Source organism: Arachis duranensis, unplaced genomic scaffold (assembly GCF_000817695.3).
Source record: "Arachis duranensis cultivar V14167 unplaced genomic scaffold, aradu.V14167.gnm2.J7QH unplaced_Scaffold_232525, whole genome shotgun sequence".
Classification (NCBI taxonomy): Eukaryota; Viridiplantae; Streptophyta; class Magnoliopsida; order Fabales; family Fabaceae; genus Arachis; species Arachis duranensis.
This window is the reverse complement of record NW_026264851.1, coordinates 959547-982275: the sequence shown is the minus strand read 5'-3', so window position 1 is coordinate 982275 and position 22729 is coordinate 959547. Positions and strand designations below refer to the sequence as shown.

The following is a 22729-nucleotide window of genomic DNA, read 5'->3' as shown; positions in this document are numbered from 1 at the left end:
TCTTTGAGAGAGTCCGAGTCCCTCTGAGCAGGGATTCACCTGCTTCAAAATTTGTGAAGGGCCTCATTATTTATTTGCTCTAATGGTAGAGCCTCCCTTTTTACTGACACACAGTAAATGAGGTTCATAATTTTTGAACCGTTGGAGTTGTTCTAAGGGTCTGTTGATAATCCCATTTTTTTTTGCCATTTCTTGAGATCTCTCTTCTGATTCAAAATCATGGTGTGACGTGTACCCCCCTGTTCCGTTCATGGAATAATTTGCATATGTTTAATCGATCTGTTGATAACAGCCTATGCATTTTGTTATCATTTCCAATTGAATGATCCATTAATCCAACTGATAGATTTTGATTTTTTATTTTTTTGATATGTTTTTGTTTTGTTATTCAAATTATTTGAAATTATAAAATTAAGATTAATTGAATTCTAAAATTTTATTAATTTAAAAGGATATTTTTGTCTAATCAAATAAAGGAAGAATGTTTAAGACTTTTATAAAATTAAATAAAAAATATATTTTTTTATTTAATTAAAGGGGTGTATTAATAAAAGTGGTGGTATAATATATATTTAAAAAAAATTAAATACTGATGTAAAAAATAAATTTCACGTGACTTGTTATTATTTGTCCATATTTTAAATATATCGGTACGTATAAATTTATCATCGTACCGTAGCAAATACCAAAAAATTATATTTAATTTTATGTAAAATTAATAGTTAAAAATTAATATTTAACGACTTTTAACTATCAACTTCACATAAAATTAATTATTTTTGAATTTTCATCATATATATGTGTGCGTAATAAAAATATATGAAAAATAAATAGTTTCAAATTCAAAGTTTAGGAATAGTACAAGAAAACATCTTATATATGTAGACACAGAAGACTATTTTGAAAGAAGAAGAAAAAATATTTAAATCAAATTACTATTGTGCAAATATATAATAAGGCAATAAAGTGATATTACACATCGCATTCTTAAAGAGTTTAACTAATTAAGTATTAATCTTTTCAGGTAATATCATTTAATTTTTAATTTATTTTTTAATTTAAAATTTTTAACTCTAAATTCTAGTCTTAAACCCTAAATTCTTTAAAAAAAACAAAAGTTAAGAAATAATTTAAAATAAAAACCACTAATATTAACTAATTCAAAAATTAATTCTCTATACTCATTCCTAAACTACATTTATCATCTGTTTCCAAAACAAAAATTACATTTATCATCTATATATGTATAATATACAAGAACAATTATCTAAAAATAAAAAAGGAGTATAAAGTGATCTAAATTTTAAAAAATTATATATATACCACTACAAGATAAATGGTAAATTATGATGAAAAATTGTCAGCAATTTTTTAAATCGTCACAAATTGACGGAATAGTAACGATTTTAATAGTATTTTCATGTTTTGTTGACAATGGATAAGAATAGCAGAAATTTGGTGGCCAAACCACCACAAATAACATTTAATTTTGGTCAGTTTATTAAAATTTTTGGCAAAAGAGTTTGGCGTCATTCGTTTCGTGCAAATCCTAGGGGAGCAAAAGCATTGATCACCAGCTTTGAGATATATTGCCGCCGTGACTCTTCCCCGTCATTGATTTGATCCCTCGACCTTGTAGCTTCCGCGCGTGAAAGAAAAGCAAAAGGGCTTGTCAAAGTTTTCTCACTCCGCCGTGCATATCCGTATCGTCATTGGCATCCTTCCCATTCATCTGTCCTGGTGTCGTCGTCGGCATCCTTCTCCCTTGTCCTATTGTGCGCTGCTTGATCGCTTCTGCTTCTCTCTTTTTGGTTCGTTCTTTTCCGCTATTTTTTGTCCCAATTTAATTTGTTTGTTTGTTGATCGATTAATGTTGTTCAAATTTTATCTCTATTTTTTCTAAATTCAAATTCAGAAACATTCTTATTTAATTTTATTTGAATTTTTGAACCTCCTGAATCTTGATATTTGATTTATGATGATTTTATTTTGTTCCTTTTTGGGGGTGTTCTTTTTCTTTTTTATTTTTAGTTGTTAATTAGTTTTCGTTTTATTTTAAAATCATCAGGGCACTACAATATATTTGTTGGTGATTTGAGACCAGAGGTTACTTATGCGACTTTATTTGCATGCTTCTTAGTCTATCCTAGTTAATGATAAGGTTAATGATCTATGTTTTCATATTGTCTCAAAAATTGGTGAAAATAATTCTACCATACACTAATCAAGTAAATATGCTTTATGATAAACTTAGAACAATTAAGCACTATTATAGCCTTCTCCTCCAGCTGCTCTCCCTTGTTTACTGTTACCTAACCTAAGGGAAGCAACCTTTAGTAGTAGTGATATGTATTGTAATAGAATGGTCCAGCAAAGCAGAGGAATAAAACTAAGCTTACCTACTGTATGAGAACACTAATATATATATGTATAGCAGCCAATGGCCTTGAGTTTTGCCATTATGTTGAATCAGGTTCTCACTCTTCTTTCACCTTTCTTGCACACTTCTTAAAGTGCACCTTCTCTTCCTACTTCAACCGCACCTTCAACATGGGGCGGTGAGCGTGGACTCAGAGAGTGGCGCACGAATAGACAAGAATTAGGGGAAGAAATCCTGATCTCTGTGTCTTTGATTACTCACAAAAAGCATAGTGTTTGAATCTTGCATAACAACAAGATTTGAATCATCAATGGCGGAACCGCATGGTGGAATCTCAAATTCACCATCATCCAACCTAGATTTGCGCACGATTACGGAAGTCTTGAGTCAAATTGCATCAATCCAAGCGCAATTGACACGAAGCACAATCAACACGACTGGAGACCACACGAGCCCCTATTATCTCCATCCTTCTGAAAGTCCTGGTATTCCCCTTACTAATGTCATTTTAGATGGAAAGAACTATGGACCTTGGAGTCGAGCTATGCTTTTAGCACTGGAATCTAAGAATAAACTGAAATTCATAGATGGTAGTCTGCCAAAACCTGATAGTAGTGATAATCTGTTTGAGGCCTGGAAGAGATGCAACACCTATGTGATTGCATGGATCAATCTTTCGCTTAGTGCAAGCATTTCTCAATCAGTCATTTGAAACCATATAGCCAGTGACCTGTGGGCAGATTTAAAGCATAGGTATTATCAAGGAGACAAGTTTAGAGTAGCTGAATTGTATGAGGAACTGTATACGCTTAGGCAGGGGGACATGGATGTTACAAGCTATTTTACAAAGTTGAGATCGATTTGGGAGGAAATTGATGACTTTCGATCGATACCCTCATGTGCTTGCGAAGTTAAATGTTCATGTGGCTTGGGCACAGTCAGAAGGTACAGGGTTGAAGACCAGGTAACAAAATTTCTTAGAGGATTAAACGAACAATATGCAGGAGTAAGATCGCAAATTATGCTGATGGAGCCACTTCCCAACATCAACACAGTGTTTTCGATGCTCACGCAGCAAGAAAGACAAACTCACAGCTTGGAGCCTATCTCAGACACCAAACTGCTTGCATACTCTACAGCTCCTTCGAACACATTGGACCCTAGTCAAGGCAGAGGGAGAGGGAGAGGTAGGGGAGGTAGACACCAAGCTGGAGGGCGAGGAAGAGGCAAGCCACAATGCACACACTGCGGCAAACTAGGACACATGGTTGATACGTGCTACAAGAAGCACGGCCTTCCACCACATTTGTGGCAAAAATATGGTGGAGAAACTGCTGTAAACATCATGGCCACAGCAGATCCTGAGGAAGCAAATGAAGAGCTCAGGACACAGTTAGAAGAGGTTGAAAATGTTAGCTCTGGATTGACTGCAAGTCAAAGAGAAGCCTTATTAGCACTTTTAAACAAACATGAGGTAAAGAATATTCATAGCACAAATCAGATTGTGACACAGCAGAGATCACACCCTCATCAAGGTAATCTGGTACACATTTTGCATTTCAAAACCAGTATTAAGACCTTAGCTATTTCGAAAAATAAGTGCACGTCATGGGTGATTGATACAGGTGCCACGGACCATGTATCATACTCCCTTGAAGACTTTCAAAATTATCAAATCATAGATCCAATTATGGTAAAATTGCCAGATGGTTCATACACCACAAGCAACATAATTGGAACTATCATATTTTCTGAAAAATTGCATCTTGTCAATGCATTGTATATACCCACTTTTAACTTCAAGCTAATCTCAGTGTCCAAACTCACAGCCTCTTTACACTGCATCATGAATTTTTCTGAAAAATCATGTGAGATACAGGACTGCAGCTCCAAGAAGATGATTAGCACAGCTGAAGTTGTTGAAGGACTTTATACACTAAACGTTAACTCCTTGCACAACACACATTCATGCATTATGTCTTTTCAAAGCATTCAAGATGAAGATATGTGGCACTACAGATTAGGACATTTACTTTTACATAGTCTTAGGCTCATGCAGAAAAATTATCATTTCATTTCATACAATAACTCAAACTCCCCATGTAATGCATGTCATTTGGCTAAGCAACGAAAGTTGCCGTTTGCTACTAGCAATAAAGTCTCAGATTCATATTTAGAAATGATTCATGTAGACATATGGGGTCCTCTGTCAGTTCCATCCACAAGTGGTCATAGGTATTTTTTAACCATTGTAGATGATAAATCTAGATACACTTGGATTCGGTTTATGAAAGTAAAATCTAAAACTTCATATCTCTTGCAATCTTTTGTCAATTTTGTAAAAACACAATGTTGGACAATCAATTAAGACTACAAGAAGTGACAATGGTGCTGAATTTAACATGAATGAATTTTATGCATGCACTGGGATCCTACATCAGAGAACATGTGTGGAGACCCCTCAACAAAATGGAATTGTTGAGAGGAAACACCAACATATCCTAGCAGTAACAAGGGCCTTGATATTTCAATCAAATTTGCCCAAGTGTTATTGGAATTATGCTGCCTCTCATGCAGTTGTCCTGATAAATAGGATCCCCTCACCTCTCTTACATGATATGTCCCCTTATCAACTTTTATACAATTCTTTGCCATCTATCTCTGATCTAAAAATTTTTGGCTGTTTAGCATATGCAAATACAATTACTGCAGGAAGGAAGAAATTAGATCCACGGGCAAGAAAATGTATCTTTCTTGGTTTCAGGGAAGGTACTAAAGGATTTATTCTACTTGATATAAAATCAAAGGAGATATTTCTATCAAGAGATGTTAAGTTTTATGAAAATTTTTTACCTTTTCTTACTTCAGAAGAACAACAACAAACACCCTCTATGAGACCTTTGGCACAAGTCGATCCCTTAGCATTTGCATCATCAACAAACTGCATCATTTACACCTGAGTCACACACTGCATATAATATTAGTCCTACATCACAAACATATCATGATACTGCCACATTAGATTCTAATATTTCATGCATCTGAAGTACACTCAGCACCCTCATCTAGACCACATATATCCCAAGACACTCTAAACAATAATGCACAATCCCATCAACCCATTGCACTAAGACGGTCCATTAGAGAAAGAAGAAGACCAAGTCACCTTAGAGACTTTCAGTGTATGAATCTTTCAACATCACCATCCAGTGCATATTCAATCTCACAGTATATTTCTTATAGTGCACTTTCTGCATCACACAAGAAGTTTTCCCTAGCCATCTCCACAGACAAAGAACCTAGATGATATGATGAAGCAATAACTCATGAGAGTTGGCGAAGTGCTATTAAAGCAGAACTTGATGCCTTTGAGCATCTCCAGACATGGCAAATTACTTCCCTTCCACCTGGCAAAAAGGCCATCGGGTACAAATGGGTTTTCAAACTCAAACATAACCCGGATGGCAGCATAGAGAGACACAAGGCAAGATTGGTTGCTAAAGGTTTCACCCAAGTCCCTGGGGTGGATTACTTGAACACATTCAGCCCTGTTCTCAAGCTCAGTACCTTAAGGATTGTGTTAGCCATTGCTGCTGCCAAAGACTAGTTCTTGAAGCAAATTGATGTGAACACAGCCTTTTTACATGGCGAATTGGAGGAAGAAGTCTATATGAAAGTGCCCCAAGGATTAGAGGCTCCCCCTAACACGGTCTGCAAACTGAAGAAGTCACTGTATGGCCTCAAACAAGCGAGCCGACAATGGAATAACAAGTTGAAATCAGTCTTGCTCGAGAACGGCTACCATCAGTCCAAGTCAGATCATAGTCTCTTTACAAAATCACAAGCCAGTGGTTTCACAGCTCTCTTAATCTATGTAGATGATGTGGTTCTAGCTGGAAATGATCTAGTTGAGATTGACTCCATTAAAGCACTACTAAATGCTTGTTTCAAAATTAAAGACATTGGTGACCTGAAATTTTTTTTGGGAATGGAAGTTGCTCGAAGCAAACAGGGAGTTGCATTATACCAAAGGAAGTATGCTTTGGACTTGCTAAGAAAAGCTGGTTTTGAGGACTGCAAACCTATCTCAACTCCTATGGATTACAATGGCAAGTTGACAAAAGATGTGGGGAGTTCCTTACCTGATAATGCTGAATACAGAAAACTGATTGGTAAACTGCTGTACTTGACAAACACCAGACCTGACATTAGCTTTGCAGTCGGAAAATTGAGTCAATTTCTGGACAAACCTACTGATTTTCATCTTAGGGCTGCTCATCGTATCTTAAGGTACATTAAATCTGCACCAGCAAAGGGCCTTTTCTTTCCTTCTCAGTCTGATTTGCGTGTTACAGGCTTTAGCGATTCGGATTGGGCTGCTTGCTCGGACTCGAGAAGGTCTATAACTGCATATTGCTTTTACATTGGAAACTCAATTGTCTCTTGGAAAAGCAAGAAACAAACAACAGTGGCATCATCATCAGCGGAAGCAGAGTATAGAGCTCTCGCATCAGCAACCTGTGAAACAATATGGATTAAAAAGATATTCAGCGACATAGGATTGGACTACACTGAGCCTATCAATTTGTACTGCGATAGCCAAGCTGCCATTCACATAGCAACCAACCCCGTGTTCCATGAGAGGACCAAACATATAGAGGTAGATTGTCATGTGGTTAGAGACAAAATACTAGAGAAATTAATCCACTTGATGCCTATATCAACACATGAACAGATTGCAGATTTGTTGACAAAACCTTTAGCCCCAGGAACCTTTTCTACACTTGTTGGCAAGTTAGGACTCCAAGACATTTGCTGTCCTAACTTGAGGGAAGGTGTTACCTAACCTAAGGGAAGCAACCTTTAGTAGTAGTGATATGTATTGTAATAGAATGGTCTAGCAAAGCAGAGGAATAAAACTAAGCTTACCTACTGTATGAGAACACTAATATATATATAAATAAGTACTCATGTAAATATTTATTTTCTTCTATATAAGACCAAAATACACTTCTTCTCCTGAATTGTTCATATTAGAGTATAATTAGAATCAATTAGATTAATTAGCATTATTTAATATATTTAAATATTTATTATAAGATATTATGTCTTTATTATTTCGATTCTCTTAACACCTATAAATCTTCTTTTATATTATATCATTCTATACAACTTAAATACTCATAAACATTTTTCCTATTACTCCCTCTCCTCTTTCTAACAGCTTCTACAAACATTATTATAGTCATAGAAGTTCCTCTTTAAATTTGTCTTCCAATTTCGTCTTTGGATTACCCTTGAATAAGGCATAAAATCGTTTAAATAAGCCATGATGAGATTAATAATAGCAATATTACATTTTAGTGTTTGTCACCAATTTGACTTTTTTCTATTTTATTATTTTTTCTTTGCTTAATCAATTCTTGTTCTTGTCTCTCAGCTAGTTAACTGCTCTAACATATTTTTTTTTTAAAAGAAACTTGATGAGATTCATTGACTCAAAAGAAAAAAAAAATCAAGCCATACATTTTCTATCATATAATATATTTTATCTTATTTAATTTTGATAATTTTACATTTTTATTCACGGCATTTTTTCAATCAAATTCAGATTCATGAAAATTTAATATCCTCAACAAATATTTCATTGTTTAACATAAATGTGACATGGATAACTAATCTAGCCATTAATATATTTTTATCCAACTATAATACAACTTGTGTTTCAAAGGCCAAACAAACAAAAATAAATTTTAAAAAATATAAGAATATATCTCTTCTGTTATGAGATAGCATTTACCCACATACTCTGCAGATTGAAACTAATATGGTTATAGGATAGATTGAACTTGCTAGTTATGATTTGAAAGGTTACTTATTTGTATAGTTTTATAATGACAAATTTCTATTTTTACAATCTAATCACATCCTCATTCATCCTTTGTTTGTCGCTCTGCCTCCAAACTGTACAAGGTTTCACCTTTTTTGCTTTGTTTTATTTTTGAACTATTACAAATATGAATTTGTTACAAAATATATGTATTATAACTTGATTTGGTACTTATTTCCAATTTATTATATTCTTACTGCATTACTATATTTTTTATTAGTTCATTTTGTACCTAAAATTAACTGAATTACTGTATTTAGAGTTGACTGTTACAAGTAAACGCAATATCAACATTAAAAGAAGTCTCAATAATTTGTCCTATTCATTTTAATATTTTTTTAATATAAAAGTGTAATGTCGTAATATGTTTCTAGTTTCTACTTGTAAAACATTATTTAAAAATTATTTGTGCTACTAATCTTGTAATATACTAATATATAATTAAATATTTACGTAAAAAGAGGTTTACTTTAGGAATATATCAAAATTAATTATAGCCTTTTGAGATTTAGTTAAATATCATTGATACTAAAAAATGATTGAATTATAATAAAAAAATTTATATTCTCTTTTATGAAAGCATCATTCTATTAAAAATATAAACATAAACAATTTAAAAAATTTGTTGAATAAAATATGTGCTGTAGAAACTTGTGATGTCATTGTTTGTTTTGTCTGAATTTTATGGGCCTTTTTTTGGTCAGGATGGGCCTTAATATTTGTGATGGGCAGGTTCAATGAATATTTTTTTTTGGACAAAATGAATATATGTCTTGGCAAGGAATTTGTTATTTATGTTGGGCTTTTTTTAGTTCGCCAAAATAATTGAATGTGATTTTTGGATTTCTTTCTTTGAACTATATGGGTTTCTAAATTCTAATTGAAAATCTCAGTCCTGCTGCCAAAAATATTAAAATAAAATAAAAACCTCAGTCCAAAATAATGGTGGCTAAAACTATAGTGGTCAGAACCGAAGTTTTGATCAAACCGATTAAATTACTGGTTTACTGATTTATTAGTTTAACTGATGAATTATTGGTCTAACCGGTAAAATTGGTCTCATGTAAATTAAAAATATAAAATAGTCAAAAACATAAAATTAAAATTTGAAATACATATTTTTACTAACATTTTAAGAACAATTAAGTCTCAAATTCTATAAATAACTAATAGAAAGATAGACATAAAATTAGTTCGTATTACTATAATAGTATTTTATTGGACACAATAAGAATAACAATCTATGAACTATATCCGAAGAGTAATTTTAAAGTCTGAATATTTTTATATAATTAAATAATTATATATAAATTTATTTTTTTACGAATAAGTAATTTTTATTTTATTTTTATATTAATTATTATTTTTTATTTTAAATTTAATTAATTTGTACTTCAATTAAAAAATAATTAGTTTAAAAAATGTGAATATAAAAAATATTGAATTAAGTATTTTTGTGTATATATATATGTATTAGTTAGGATATTATATAACATGCAATATATACTATAAAAAGCATGAATGATACTAAGAAAATAGATTAGTGCAATGGTGAGTAGCTTGATTTTGGTATGAGAAGAGTCAAGTTCGACTATAGATTTTTTAAACTATATAGATTTTTTAAACTATAAAAATTCAGTTAAAATTAAGTAAAACTTTATATACTTTAAAAATAATTTATTATTATTATTATTATTATTTGAAATAAAGGTTTATTTTATGAACTATTCTCCACATCCAAACAATTTTAATATTAAAGTTTATCCAAGTAATTTAGAGGCATGCACTCCTTCTCCTTTTTCTTGTTTCAAATTCATGTACCTGCGGAGCTTCTTCTTTTTCGCATTCTTCTTTGCGTTTCTCCTCCTCCTCATTCTCCTTCCTTTTTCGCGGTATTTCTTCTTCATGTATTTTCTCCTTATCGTCATTCTTTTGTTGTTGTTGCTGCTATATTTTTTTTCTTTTTCTCCTGCTCTCCTTGGTGAAGAAGTATTAGAATGTGAGGAGGAAGAGTTTTGAATTGTGCAAAACAGAAATAAACCGAAATTATATTTATAAATGAACTAAAATTATATTTAGAATGAACTGAAATCATTAAGTAATTTCAGTTCGTTCTAAATATAATTTCAATTCATTTGTGAATATAATTTTAGTTTATTTTTGGTGAATTATTTTGTTATGATTCTTCTTGTTTCACTATTTTGAGAGGAATAAAACCAAGAAAAAGAGAAGAAAATAGGGAGCCAATGGTCTAAGCGTACAATGTGTACAATGGAAGTTTAGGAAGTATTAGAGATATGATCATTAGTGTTACATTGTCCTGTCAGGTTACGCTTTTGGGATGAGTGGGTTCATGACATGGTATTAGAGTTTTAGATCCGGAAGGTCAAAGGTTCGATTCTTGGTGAACTCCAAAATTAACTTAAGTTTTTAGGATGAGATGTTTATTATCCCTGGTATTCGGATGATTATTCTAGATAATGTAGGTGATGTTCATTTTATTCATGGACCAAAGGTTTAGCCTATTGTACACATTGTACACTTAAGTCATTGGCTCCCTAGCACTACCCTAAAATTAAACAAGAAAGAAAGAAATAAGAAGAAAAAATTCCTTAAAATTTCTCTATTATGTTCTTCTTTTCTTGTCTTGTTCATCTAATCAAATAAAGAAGAAGAAACACATAATGCTGCAAAATCACTTGATGGATTCGGATGTGTTTTTGTTCATGATTCAATTTTGTTTGTGTTTATTTTCGAATTAAGTTTGTGTGTCACAATCATTAAGTAATTTTGATTTATTCTGGATTTAAATAAGGTACATTTTGATTTATTTTGGATTTAAATAAGGTGCATTTAGTCTGCGCTTGTTTTAAAAGGAGTTTACATTCTAAATTTAATTTTTGGTTTATTCTAAATATAATTTCAATTCATTTTTGAATTTCGCTTCATTTCTGTTCTGCACAATTCAAAACTCTTTCTACTGCTTCTTCACCAGGGAGAAAAAGAAGAAAAGAAAAGAAAATACAGTAGCAACAACAACAAAAGAATGACGATAAAGAAAAAATACATGAAGAAAAAAGAACGCGAAAAAGAATAAGGAAGAAGAGGAAAACAAAAAAGAAGATAAAAAAGAAGCTCTATGCGTAAACGAGTATGAGAAGAAGAAGAAAAAAAGTTAGCTTATGTAATCACGCTCTTTTAATAGCAGTAATTTTTGACGACTTTTTTTAGTGGTATACTTAAATAAATTTAAGTGAAAAAATAATTGGATATGTAACAACTCTTATTTTATTTGGTTTTTGTTGGGCCTATTTGTTTAAATAGGTAATCCTTGGTTTCGGTATCCAACAAACGGTGTCGTTAAATTAAAGTAGCACATTCGTATTTCTCAAAACTCGAATTCTCAAATTCGGAACAAAAGAAGGGTTTTTGATTGCTTTTATTTTGGATATTTTTCTTCAATTCTCTCTCCTCCCGGTAAACAATCCCTAATTTCCTCTTTTTCAGTTTTAAATTCCTCCACTTTCCCCTTCTTTCGAATCCAAATCATAGAAAACCCTAACTCCCGTTTTGCGCTGCAGAATTATTGCCATGGCTAAGAGTTCATTCAAGATGGAACACCCTATTGGTTCGTTTAATATCCCTCTCGCATATTCTGCCTTTATTGCTTCTTTAATTTTCCTCATCATGGGTTTCATTTGGATTGAATATTTTGTAATTCGGGGAAACATGTAGCATCTTTCTTTTTTGCTCCAAAATTTCGAGAAAATTAGGTCATCATGATCATCATCTGAGCTTTACTCGGTAAATTTTGGAAATTCGTTAAAAAAATTGTTTTCTTTTAATGCATTAAGTTGGCTTTTCTCGTGATGTCTGCTATGTTGGTTATGATTACTATACAGAATATATCAGCCCACTAATGTCCTCTGATTTTGCTAACATTGTGTGTCAGAAAGGAGACAGGCTGAAGCATCACGCATTAGGGAAAAGTATCCTGATAGAATTCCAGTAAGATTTGGTTTCTGTTGTTTGTATGTGTCATGATAATCCCACTTCATGATGATTAATTTGGTTAACCTTTTGGGTGTAGGTGATTGTTGAAAGAGCTGAGAAGAGTGATGTTCCTGAGATTGACAAGAAAAAGTTAGTTTCTTGAATTTCTTCTCACTACTTTCTACATTAAGATTTTCTGAAATATTGTGCGTTGAAGTTAAAATATTGAGACTTGCTCTTACTTGAAGTTGATCACTCTGGAAGCTGCGTTAAGTTCTTTGCTTACTAATAGCAATGAATATAGAAAACTCAATAATGTAATGAGTTGATGAAAACAGGGATCATCAGCGCGCTAAGCATAATTGACATCATTATGTGCATTCTATGGTTTCATTGTTGTGAAATCCTACTGATAGATATCAACATTGCAAGATTTTGATTGATGCTTCTCTTGTAAAACTGATGATAAGAGATTGTTGAAATTGTATGTGTAGTATAAATTGGAGTTATCTCTGTGTATTCTTCATTCTGATCATTTGCATGTGCTTATTATTTCATCTTCTTCAACAGGCTTTTGACTTAGTGTCTCAGCCTTCATTATAAATCCTAGGAGGTTGGATGACCCTCTTTTGCCTCGATGCACCTCCTTCCACAATTAAAAAGAAAATGAAGTGTTTTGATAAATACTCCTTGAATTTGTAGAAAATTAGTTAGCAAAAGTGGTTGCAGAACTTGGATCTTTGGCAGTTATGGGCATATCTAAGCTCGCTGCTTTCATTTGCCTATGACAGCCTTTGAAGTTCAGATGCATTGAATTCTTGATATTCTTTTGCTCTTTGTCAATTGCACTAATCTTCTTAGAATGTCAGTTCGTGTATGTGGTACGAAAGAGAATCAAACTCAGTCCTGAGAAGGCCATCTTCATTTTTGTCAAGAACGTTTTACCTCCAACAGGTAATTTAAATGGATAATCATTCTATTATTAATCCTTTGTAATGGTTAACCCCGAAGTCAATCTTGTGAATTGAGTTTTGGTCTCTGTGTTCTTGCAGCGGCTATGATGTCTGCAATATACGAGGAAAATAAGGATGAAGATGGATTCCTGTATATGACGTACAGCGGGGAGAACACATTTGGGGTGCTGATATGAAATATTCACTACCACCATCATCCTTGTGAATAGAACTGCCATTAAAAAAAAAAAAAAAGTAGTTCACTAGTTGCCTTAGTTGTAAATTCTGTCATTTTAACAATTTCTCGTAAAGTTTATGATCTGTTCCACGACACTCTTTATGAATGCTATGACTAGATTTAACTGGCTTTTATGCAGTTATGCTTTCTACCTAAATTGCAAATATTTGAAGTACTATAATATTTTTTTTGGGTAACGTATATTTTTTGTTTTTGAAGTTTGCTAAAACTTTTAAAAATATTCTTAAATTTTAATTTGTCTTAATTTTGTCCTATAAGTTTTCAATTTGTATCAATTCTACTACTGAGCGTTAACATTGTTCATTAACAGATGTTAGTGATGTGACAAAATAGCATCTCTTCTGATGTGGCAATTAGGTATTTGAGTCATTTAAAAAATGGTTTTTTAATTTTTTTTAAATTTTTATCAAAAAATTAAATAATAAAAATTCCAATATAAATCTTAGAATTCACTTCTACTCTACTACTTCTTCCCTCTCTGTGAAAACGAGAAAGAAATTTTAACTCATGGTTTCTCAAAGTTTTACATCATTAAAAAAAGCAATAGGCGATGGCAAACATTTATATGCAATTGTGATGAATCTTTTATGCTGAGATGGTCAAAGACATCAGAGAATTTCGATCAAAGATTTTGGGACTGTGTATATTTTAATGTAAGTTTTGATGCTTTTATTTTGATATGTTTTTATGGATTTTTTCAAGATTAAAGATGAGGATTTTCTCTTTGGAAGTTAAATTAGCTTATGGTAAATACAAATTGTTGGTGGTTGGCATCTTTGATGATGTGGGTTGGTTTATGGAGATTTTTATGTTTTATTTGTAATTAGTAGAAGTAGTAGTAGTATGGAAATGTGTAATAAGTTTCAAAAATGTACTCATCACGAAAACTTCTTAATGAAATTGTCCCTGAACTTTGTTTTATATTTCAAAAATATCCCTGATAGAACTAAAATAGTTTCGGACACTCTATTGTTACCAATCATCTTAGATAATATAGACAAATATAATAAGACACAATCTCACCAGTGCACTAATAAAAAATGCATAAAATGATCCATTACACAAGTCTTTATCAAAATAACATAAGTCATTATAAAAATGATCACTAAATAACATAAAGCATTAACAAAATGATTCCTAAATAACGTACACTAAATAATTGGGGTGCAACTATGATCCAATGAGAGCACTTTGAATTTGACTTCTTTGTGATGAGAATTGACCTTGTGCACTTGAAATTGAGTTGCTCCTAAGCATCCTAATTGGTTTTGGTGGCTAAAATTTTTTGTGTCCTTTTTGTTGGGTGTTAGAATTTAGGGTTAAGGATTTAGATTGAGTTGTTCCACTAGGTATCCAAATAGATTAGACAACCTCCAATTCTAGATACACAACACACCCATGTACTCTTCACACTTTTACCACATTTTTCCTCAATTGCAATCTCTAGAGTTTGAATCCTAGACCTTTAGAGTGGAGAGGAGGAGATATGCCATGTGAGCTAAGGCTCATTGGCTACTTTTCTTATACTTCCTTATTAGTGCATCTCTTTAATTGTTATATCAACATCAAATAGCCCATCATCTCCACAATAATAACCTCCACTATTACTAAAATGAAGGTCAGAATTAGTCTCATAATCCGGGTCATAACAGTCATTCTCTTCTTTGTTATTCTTCTCATCATTGTCTTCCTCTTCCTCTTGTACATCAACAATATTCTGGACTCCCTCAACTTTTAAATGGACATTATGAATTTGGGCCTCCATCTCCATCTCCATCTCCACCTCTCCACCTTGGGCTTCCACTCATATATTTTGGGCCTTATTACTTGGCCCATTATTAGGTTCCACACACTCTTCCTCGACAATCTTACTCCCACCATTAACATCTAAATAATCAACGTCATAACAGAAATCATCAAGGACCAAAGCCTTATGCACTATATACAAATCAACCTTGCCATTTTTTGGTAATTTATATTTATATTTGTTATTTCTATTGCTCCTTCATCACCTCTCAATATCTTCAACCCTTCTAATCCTATCTGAGTATCTTTATACTACAGTATCCCAATATTCTCAGCAATGAACCCAAAATTTTCAACCACATCATAAGTCTCCATAACACTCCATCTATCTCTATCACACCAGTCAACTATTGTCACCTCACCATCAACATACTCAGTTTTACCCTTATCACAACAAAATCTATCCCTGTGATGAACCCTAACACTAAAAATCATCCATTCCTGTCGTCATAAAAAAATTTCTAGAAGAGAATAACTAATTATTCAATAAAATAGAGCATGCAATCATGACAGGTTCACAAAAATAGAACATTGTCAACTGAAACTCTCAATCTTTCACTACAATAAAACCATAAACAACAATCAAGAGCAACAAAAAATTCTAAACCCTAATCATTCAAACATTGCATTTTCAAAATGAAAATGGTAGCCTACCTCATCAGAACCCTTGTTCAGAACGGCGCTACTTCAACGTCTTACTGTGGCTGTCTTTTCGACGATTAGTGGATGTGGCTGCGTAAGTTTCAACGCACTCGTCTTTCTCATCTTTAAAGCGTCTTTCTTCATTTCATTCACGTTGTTTGTTCCTCGTCTTTGATGAAGGTCTCTACTCCCCTTAGCAACCTTTAGCGACAAAAAATATACTTTACCATTTTTTAAAAATTTTAAAATTTTTTTAAATAAATTTTAGAAACAAAAAATATATTTTATCTTTTTTTTATACTGGTTCCTTGTATTCAGCCGTCTAGTTTTTCTAGTCTAATGTTAAAATATTAAAATAATGGGGCATTATTATGTAAATGGAGGTTTCATTACTTTTAATTATGATAGTATGATATAACAAAATTCAGAAAAACTTAAATTAATAGATCACATTTGAGTTTAACTGATTATCCAAAAAAAAAAAGCAAAACATAACATTTTATTGCCTAAGAATTTAAGGTAAGGTAAAATATACATTGCCCTTATAAAAAATTCTAAAATTTTAGAGATTATTAAATAGTTTGAGATTGTATATACAATTCTCGATGTACCTATTGAACAATGAAGAGTTAAATAGCACTTTCACCTTTTTCTTTTTCAATTGCACCACATTTTTATTTTGATCCTTATACTATATCTTAGTATAGGTGCTCATATTTCTCTATCATACTTTGGTTTTAATTCTTGAGAGAATAAGATGAAAGGATTTATGACAAAAAAGAAGGGGATTAATCCTTATTCCTTAGGTTAAAAGGATTTAATATCTATAAAATAACAACATAACAGAATTTTAAACTATCAAACAATAAAAGTTAAACAAATTAGGAGAAAGATATATGTATATATTTATGTTTAAATTATTTAGTTAGACTTTATTTTACAGCTGCTGGAATAGCTCAGTTGGTTAGAGCGTGTGGCTGTTAACCACAAGGTCGGAGGTTCAAGCCCTCCTTCTAGCGAATTGTTTGTGTTTTTATTTCCCCTAAACATATCCATGTACCACTTTGTGGCATGATATCTCAATATAAAAAGGTCAATCATTATTCACTGCTGTATGTTACATACATTATTATTCTTATTATTAGCACCTTAATTAACATATGATATTATTCACAAGCTCTAATGTTGGAAAAGTAATTGTTCAAGTTAAGGCATAGTTTCAAACTCACTTCTGAAGACGGTGGAACAATCATTTTCATGTTAATTATGTAATCTTTTTTTATGCGACATTATTTTATCCGTACACTTGTCTTCATTTTTCACTTGATTTATAAATCTGGATTTGTATGTACACAAAAGCAAGGTTTAAGCAATGAAAGAAGGATACATGACTCCACCTCTTAAAATTTGCATGAAAGAAATGTTATATCAGTTATCACTTCTCAAATATAACAACACTAATAGATTAGGTGAAATTATTCTCTCAACATGTAAAGTAATGATACTTATAGATAAATATATTGTTAATTTCTTTTCAAAAATATATAATACATATATTAATATCTAATTGGTTTGGTCTTAAACCTATTAAAATAGTTATTAACAAATAAAATATTAAAATTGGGTTGAAATTTTAAATAGGTCTAAAATCTGATAAGGTAAAAATATTTTATACATATATTTATTAAAACGATTTAATAAATAAATGGTAGTTTAGAAAATGTATATGCATGATAATTTAAAAAAAGTTTAGAAAGTTATTAACAAAAAAAATGTTACAGAAAAAAAATGCAAAACTTAGTTTCCAAATCAATTGTTGTGTATTTATTAAAATAAAAAATTTAAAATTTTTTATTAATAATAATCTCAACTTGTATCCTTATATACATCTTAACAAAACTCATTTTAAAAAGGCTCATGTCATTCTAAAAGTTTTTACATATTTTTCACGGGAAAATTTCTTTAGGCTATGCTTGTATGAAGAAAAAATAGAGAAAAACAAAAAAAATTAGAGAAAATGAAAAAGGGATAAAAAAAAGTTGGTCGGACTTACTAAATTTTTTTTTCTAATATTGGAAAGAAAATGAAAACAAAACTTATTTTTTCTCTTTCTTTTTAATATTACTCTTTTATTTTTTTTAATATATTTTATAATACAACGATAAGATTGTTTTTTAATAACATTCTTTTCTTCTTATTTTCCTTCTATCCAAACACATCTAGAAAAATAAAAATCCACCTGATGTTTTTATTTTTTTAATATTCTTTTTTATTATAAAATAAATACTCTTCAATCAACTTTTCTTTTCACACTGTAGTATTACTCTCTTTACCAAACCTAAACCTAGTCTCTTCAAAATTTTACAGCGTTCTAAAATTTTGTAAAAATACTTTATCATTTTCAATTTATTTATTAAAGTATTTATGTCAGGGATTAAATTTTTAAAGGTATTATTAATATTAATAATTTAGTCCTAAAAAAAAGACATAGCAGTTAGTAGCTAACTAGAGGAGAGGGATATAGTCAATCTCCAAAATTTTCTTAAATAGTACATAAGTAAATATAGTCAAAAAGTGGATATTCTCAATGTGATAAAATATTAACAAGCACTGAATTCTTGATTTGCTATTAATACTGGTCATGAAATTTGAAAATATCAATTAATTATGGTCGGAGAATATTTCCTTACCATAATGAATATCATTTCTCTTTTTCTCTAATAATACTCTTCAAGTCTTAACTCATATTTAAAACCAAGCATTGGCCATATCTGCAATAACCCCCACACACACAAAGCGCCACAAAGCATGGCTGTAGAAAATAGAGAATGGTACTTGGCATGTTATGCTCCTCACGGTGTTCCAAATTTCAATCATCTGAAACTCCGAACGGTGAGTCTCTCACTGGAACCTCATTCAATACCTGATGGCCATGTTGCCATTGAAACGCTGCTACTCTCCATAGACCCTTATTTACGCACCACATTCACTGGCCCTCACAACCTCGATGGCCTTTACTTTCCTCAGTTTCAGCTCAACGAGGTATTATTATTATTATTATTATTATTATTATTATTATTATTGTTATAATATATAGTTCCTATCGATATGTGAGGATTCAACATTATTGTATTAATTGTTACAATGGTTACAAGAAAAGGTAACATAAATGATTATATATCTAATACACTCTTTTGCATAGATTTTATTTTATTTTTTATTTGTCTTGTACTTATCGTTTTACTTTTAAAATTTACTAAAAATTAAATTCTAAATCTTTTAAATATAAAATTTTAATATTATGTCATAAATTATTTATCTAAAAAATTTAAACTGATAAAAGAAAAATAACATAAATAGTTATATTTTTAACCGTTGAATTATACAGTGCAGGTGATTAGAGGAGTTGGAATTGGGAGGGTAAAAGTGTCAAAGGACAGTAAATATAAGGAGGGGGACATTGTTTTAGTGTTTGGAGATCTTCCTTTTGCTGAGTATTCTGTGATTTCCTCCACTAACATCTTTACAAAAATTGATGCTGCGAGTGATGGAATTTCATTACCGGATTATCTAAGCTGCCTAGGGGTACCTGGATTTGCAGCATGGGTGAGTATAGAGGTACTTGGGAAGGCAAAGGAAGGATCAAATGTGTTCATATCAGCGGCTTCAGGTGGCGTTGGAATGATTGCAGGTCAATTGGCTAAGCTCAGGGGTTGCAGGGTCATTGGAACCACTGGATCCGATGAAAAAGTACCCACTCTATATTGCTACAGTAATCTACAAAATAATTTATTAATTTAGTTAATTTACCGGGATTCTTAGCCTCCACATGTAGTTAAAGAATTTTGATACGGAAGTAAAATGAGTAATACACTTTAATATGGTAATTTTTGGTGTTTTTTAAAATTATGAGAGTACACAAATCGGATCCTCCGATTTGTGTTCAAAATGTTGAAAAAATTCAGGGTACACAAATTGGAGGGTCTGATTTGTGTTAAAAATTAAAAAAACTCATAGTATACAAATCGGACTTGTGGTTGGGCAAATATGAATTTCGGAAGCTAGAAAACGGACCCTCCAAATTGTTTGTTATTTTCAATTTTTTTACTGATAGAGAACTCGCATGGTCCGAGTTCTGTTCCACTGACACCACAGAGCTGTGAAGCACCTGTATTCCCCATATCCGAGTCTAACTCCACTTTTGTTTCCATATTTAAATTAAAAAGTATCCGCATGTCATTCTTCACATTTTTATTTTACCAAAATATTCTAACATGGACAACTTTATAATTTCATTAAATTTCAATTAATAATTAATGAATGATTTCCAGGTGAAGCTAATGAAAGAGGAATTTGGGTATGATGATGGATTCAACTACAATAAGGAAGCAGATTTTGATGCTGCTTTAAGCAAGTACGTAGTAATAATACTCGGATTTAATTTTATTCCCTTTCAATTATTTTCTTTTTTTCGCAATTCATTCATCTTAATTTGCAACTATTAACTAAGCTCTTTATTTGATTACTTTATATGCACCAAGAAGAGTGAGAATACATATACACACACATTAGGCAAATCTTATTACAGTTCACTTAAATTTTTTCAGGTATTTTCCTGATGGTATTGATGTTTATGTGGATAATGTTGGTGGGAAGATGCTTGAAGCTGTTCTTAACCATGTCAACAAGCATGCAAGGATACCACTTTGTGGAATGATATCTCAATATAATAAGGTCAATTAACATCACTAATTAAAAAATTTATCTCATACTTATAAAATTTAATTTTTATAAATTATTAATATATTAAAAGAATTTTTACACAAACAATCAATTATTTATTATCACAATAATAAAATTAATTATTTTCATATTGACTAAAAATTTATAATTTCTACAAAATTAAAGTTTTTTATTTTAAAATTTGGCTCCTCAGTTTATTATTTTGGCTTTCAATTAAGTTCTCTATTTTATAATTTGGCCCCTTAATTTTATTATTTTTTTCTGTTGGTGACTAACTAGTATTCTACAGGTTTGGACTGAAAGAGATGGCGTTAGGAATCTTCTGAATATGGTAGGCAAGGAAGTGAGAATGGAAGGTTTTATGATTGGGTCGCATTTTAATCGCTTTGATGATTTTGCTAAGGAGATGAAGAAATATATAAAAGAGGGCAAGGTTAAGGCCAAGCATAAAATAAACATTGGTATTGAGAGCGTTTTAGATAGCTTAAATTCCTTATTTACAAGCTCTAATGTTGGAAAAGTCATTATCCAATTTAATGCACAGTGACAAAAAATATGTGTATGACATGGAGTTCGTGATATTATGTGGGCATTATATATTGAACCCTAGCTCCACTCTTTCATAGTCCGTTGTTTATTTTAAACTGTATGAAGAATAATATGTTTGATAATAAAATAAGGTCACCAATCGAATTTATTCAATATTGTGGAACAAGTAGTTTAATTATCTATAAGCTATTTTGAAGAATTATCAATGGATGCGACAAGAAAAAAAATCTGGAGTTTTTATGTTAGGCACATATAATTTACTTATCATAAAATTATTCATATTTCTCTACATTATTATTAGTAATTTAATTTAATAAGCCTTTGGCTAGAAAAGATTATTCTTTTCATAATATTCGAAATTCTATACATTATAAGTAATGAAAAAGTATAGAGAGACAATGAAAATATTAAATAATGTGAATAATAGATATATTAGATGTTCAATTCAATAGGTATGCAGATGATTATGTTGATTATTTTTAATTTGATGGTTATTCCTTTTGATTCGATTTACTCATACACAGTTAACAATGACTGAATGTTCAATTCATTAGGTGTGCGAATGGTTATTCTAATGTTAGGTTTAGGAGGTAATTTGGGGGTGAGGTATTTATTTATTTTATTAAGTCAATTTTAGAGTCAATTGTTCATATTGTTTATAAAAGTCATTGTCTATCTAACAAAACTCATAATAATTTGGAATTTTATTTGGTTTTTATTTTTATTTGTTAGTTTATATATTTATAATGTTTTTATTTTTAGATTTGAATAAAGAATTTTTTTCTTTCTTTTTTTAATTTTAACATTTTAAAACCCTACTAACTCACATAAATATATTTTTATATAAAAATAAAAATTAAAAATTATTAAATAATAATTTAATTAAATTATCTAATAATTTTTATTTATTATCTTCACATTAAAAAAATAGTGTGGGTGTTTACCATTTACTCCTATTTTCCTTTTCTTCAATCTCATTATTAGTGCATCTGTGCATGTTGGATATTTCTAATCATTTTTAACAAAATTTAGGGCAGATGATTGTTTTATCTTGGAAATTTATTTTCATGTTACATTTAAGAATATCATTAGTAAAATAATGTGTTTAATTTTAAAAAATTGACTATTTAAATTAGGCCAAATCTTGTATGTAAATGATCTGAAAGTATCTATATATGTATATTTGTATTAAAAAAATCTTTGATGGATATATATTTTTGGTAAAGGACAATGTTTACTTTGAGTGTTGTTTTTACAGCCAAAATTATGTTAAAGTAGTAATGTTTTTTCTTTTGGACTTGGCCTACCAGGCCCACACAACCAGAACCGAATTCGACCCGCATCTTTACCCCAAAATAATCCGCCAACTCACCTAGATCCCAATTCTTCTCCTCCACACTCATTGTCTCTGAAAAAAAACCAAAGCTTCCGAAACTTCTCATAATTCAAGAAGATTGTTGCATGTAGTTGAGACCCAGTTCCTCTACTCTCGCAGATGTCCTAAACCCGAGTTC

At 31.1% G+C, this 22729-nt stretch overlaps 3 protein-coding genes and 1 non-coding gene across 4 annotated transcripts; all 4 read left to right on the top strand.

Annotated features, from left to right (window-relative positions):
* The first annotated feature begins 6050 nt into the window (after positions 1–6050).
* On the top strand, positions 6051–7226 carry LOC127744107 (uncharacterized mitochondrial protein AtMg00810-like). Its single transcript, XM_052256380.1, has one exon. It carries the CDS (start codon positions 6051–6053, stop codon positions 7224–7226), a length of 1176 nt encoding a protein of 391 aa, XP_052112340.1.
* A 4398-nt stretch (positions 7227–11624) lies between these two features.
* Positions 11625–13594, top strand: LOC107461952 (autophagy-related protein 8C-like). Its single transcript, XM_052256379.1, has 5 exons — positions 11625–11898; positions 12223–12278; positions 12361–12413; positions 13069–13217; positions 13316–13594. Exons 1-5 carry the CDS (start codon positions 11862–11864, stop codon positions 13411–13413), a joined length of 393 nt encoding a protein of 130 aa, XP_052112339.1. The 5' UTR covers positions 11625–11861; the 3' UTR covers positions 13414–13594.
* Positions 13595–16868: 3274 nt separating this feature from the next.
* TRNAN-GUU (transfer RNA asparagine (anticodon GUU)) lies at positions 16869–16942 on the top strand. The gene has a single exon. It is a non-coding gene; the product is annotated as a tRNA-Asn (tRNA).
* A 1789-nt stretch (positions 16943–18731) lies between these two features.
* On the top strand, positions 18732–21345 carry LOC127744106 (2-alkenal reductase (NADP(+)-dependent)-like). The gene is made up of 5 exons (XM_052256378.1): positions 18732–18965; positions 19317–19673; positions 20255–20337; positions 20531–20657; positions 20956–21345. The coding sequence occupies exons 1-5, from the start codon at positions 18732–18734 to the stop codon at positions 21211–21213; spliced, it is 1059 nt and encodes a 352-aa protein (XP_052112338.1). The 3' UTR covers positions 21214–21345.
* Positions 21346–22729: the final 1384 nt, after the last annotated feature.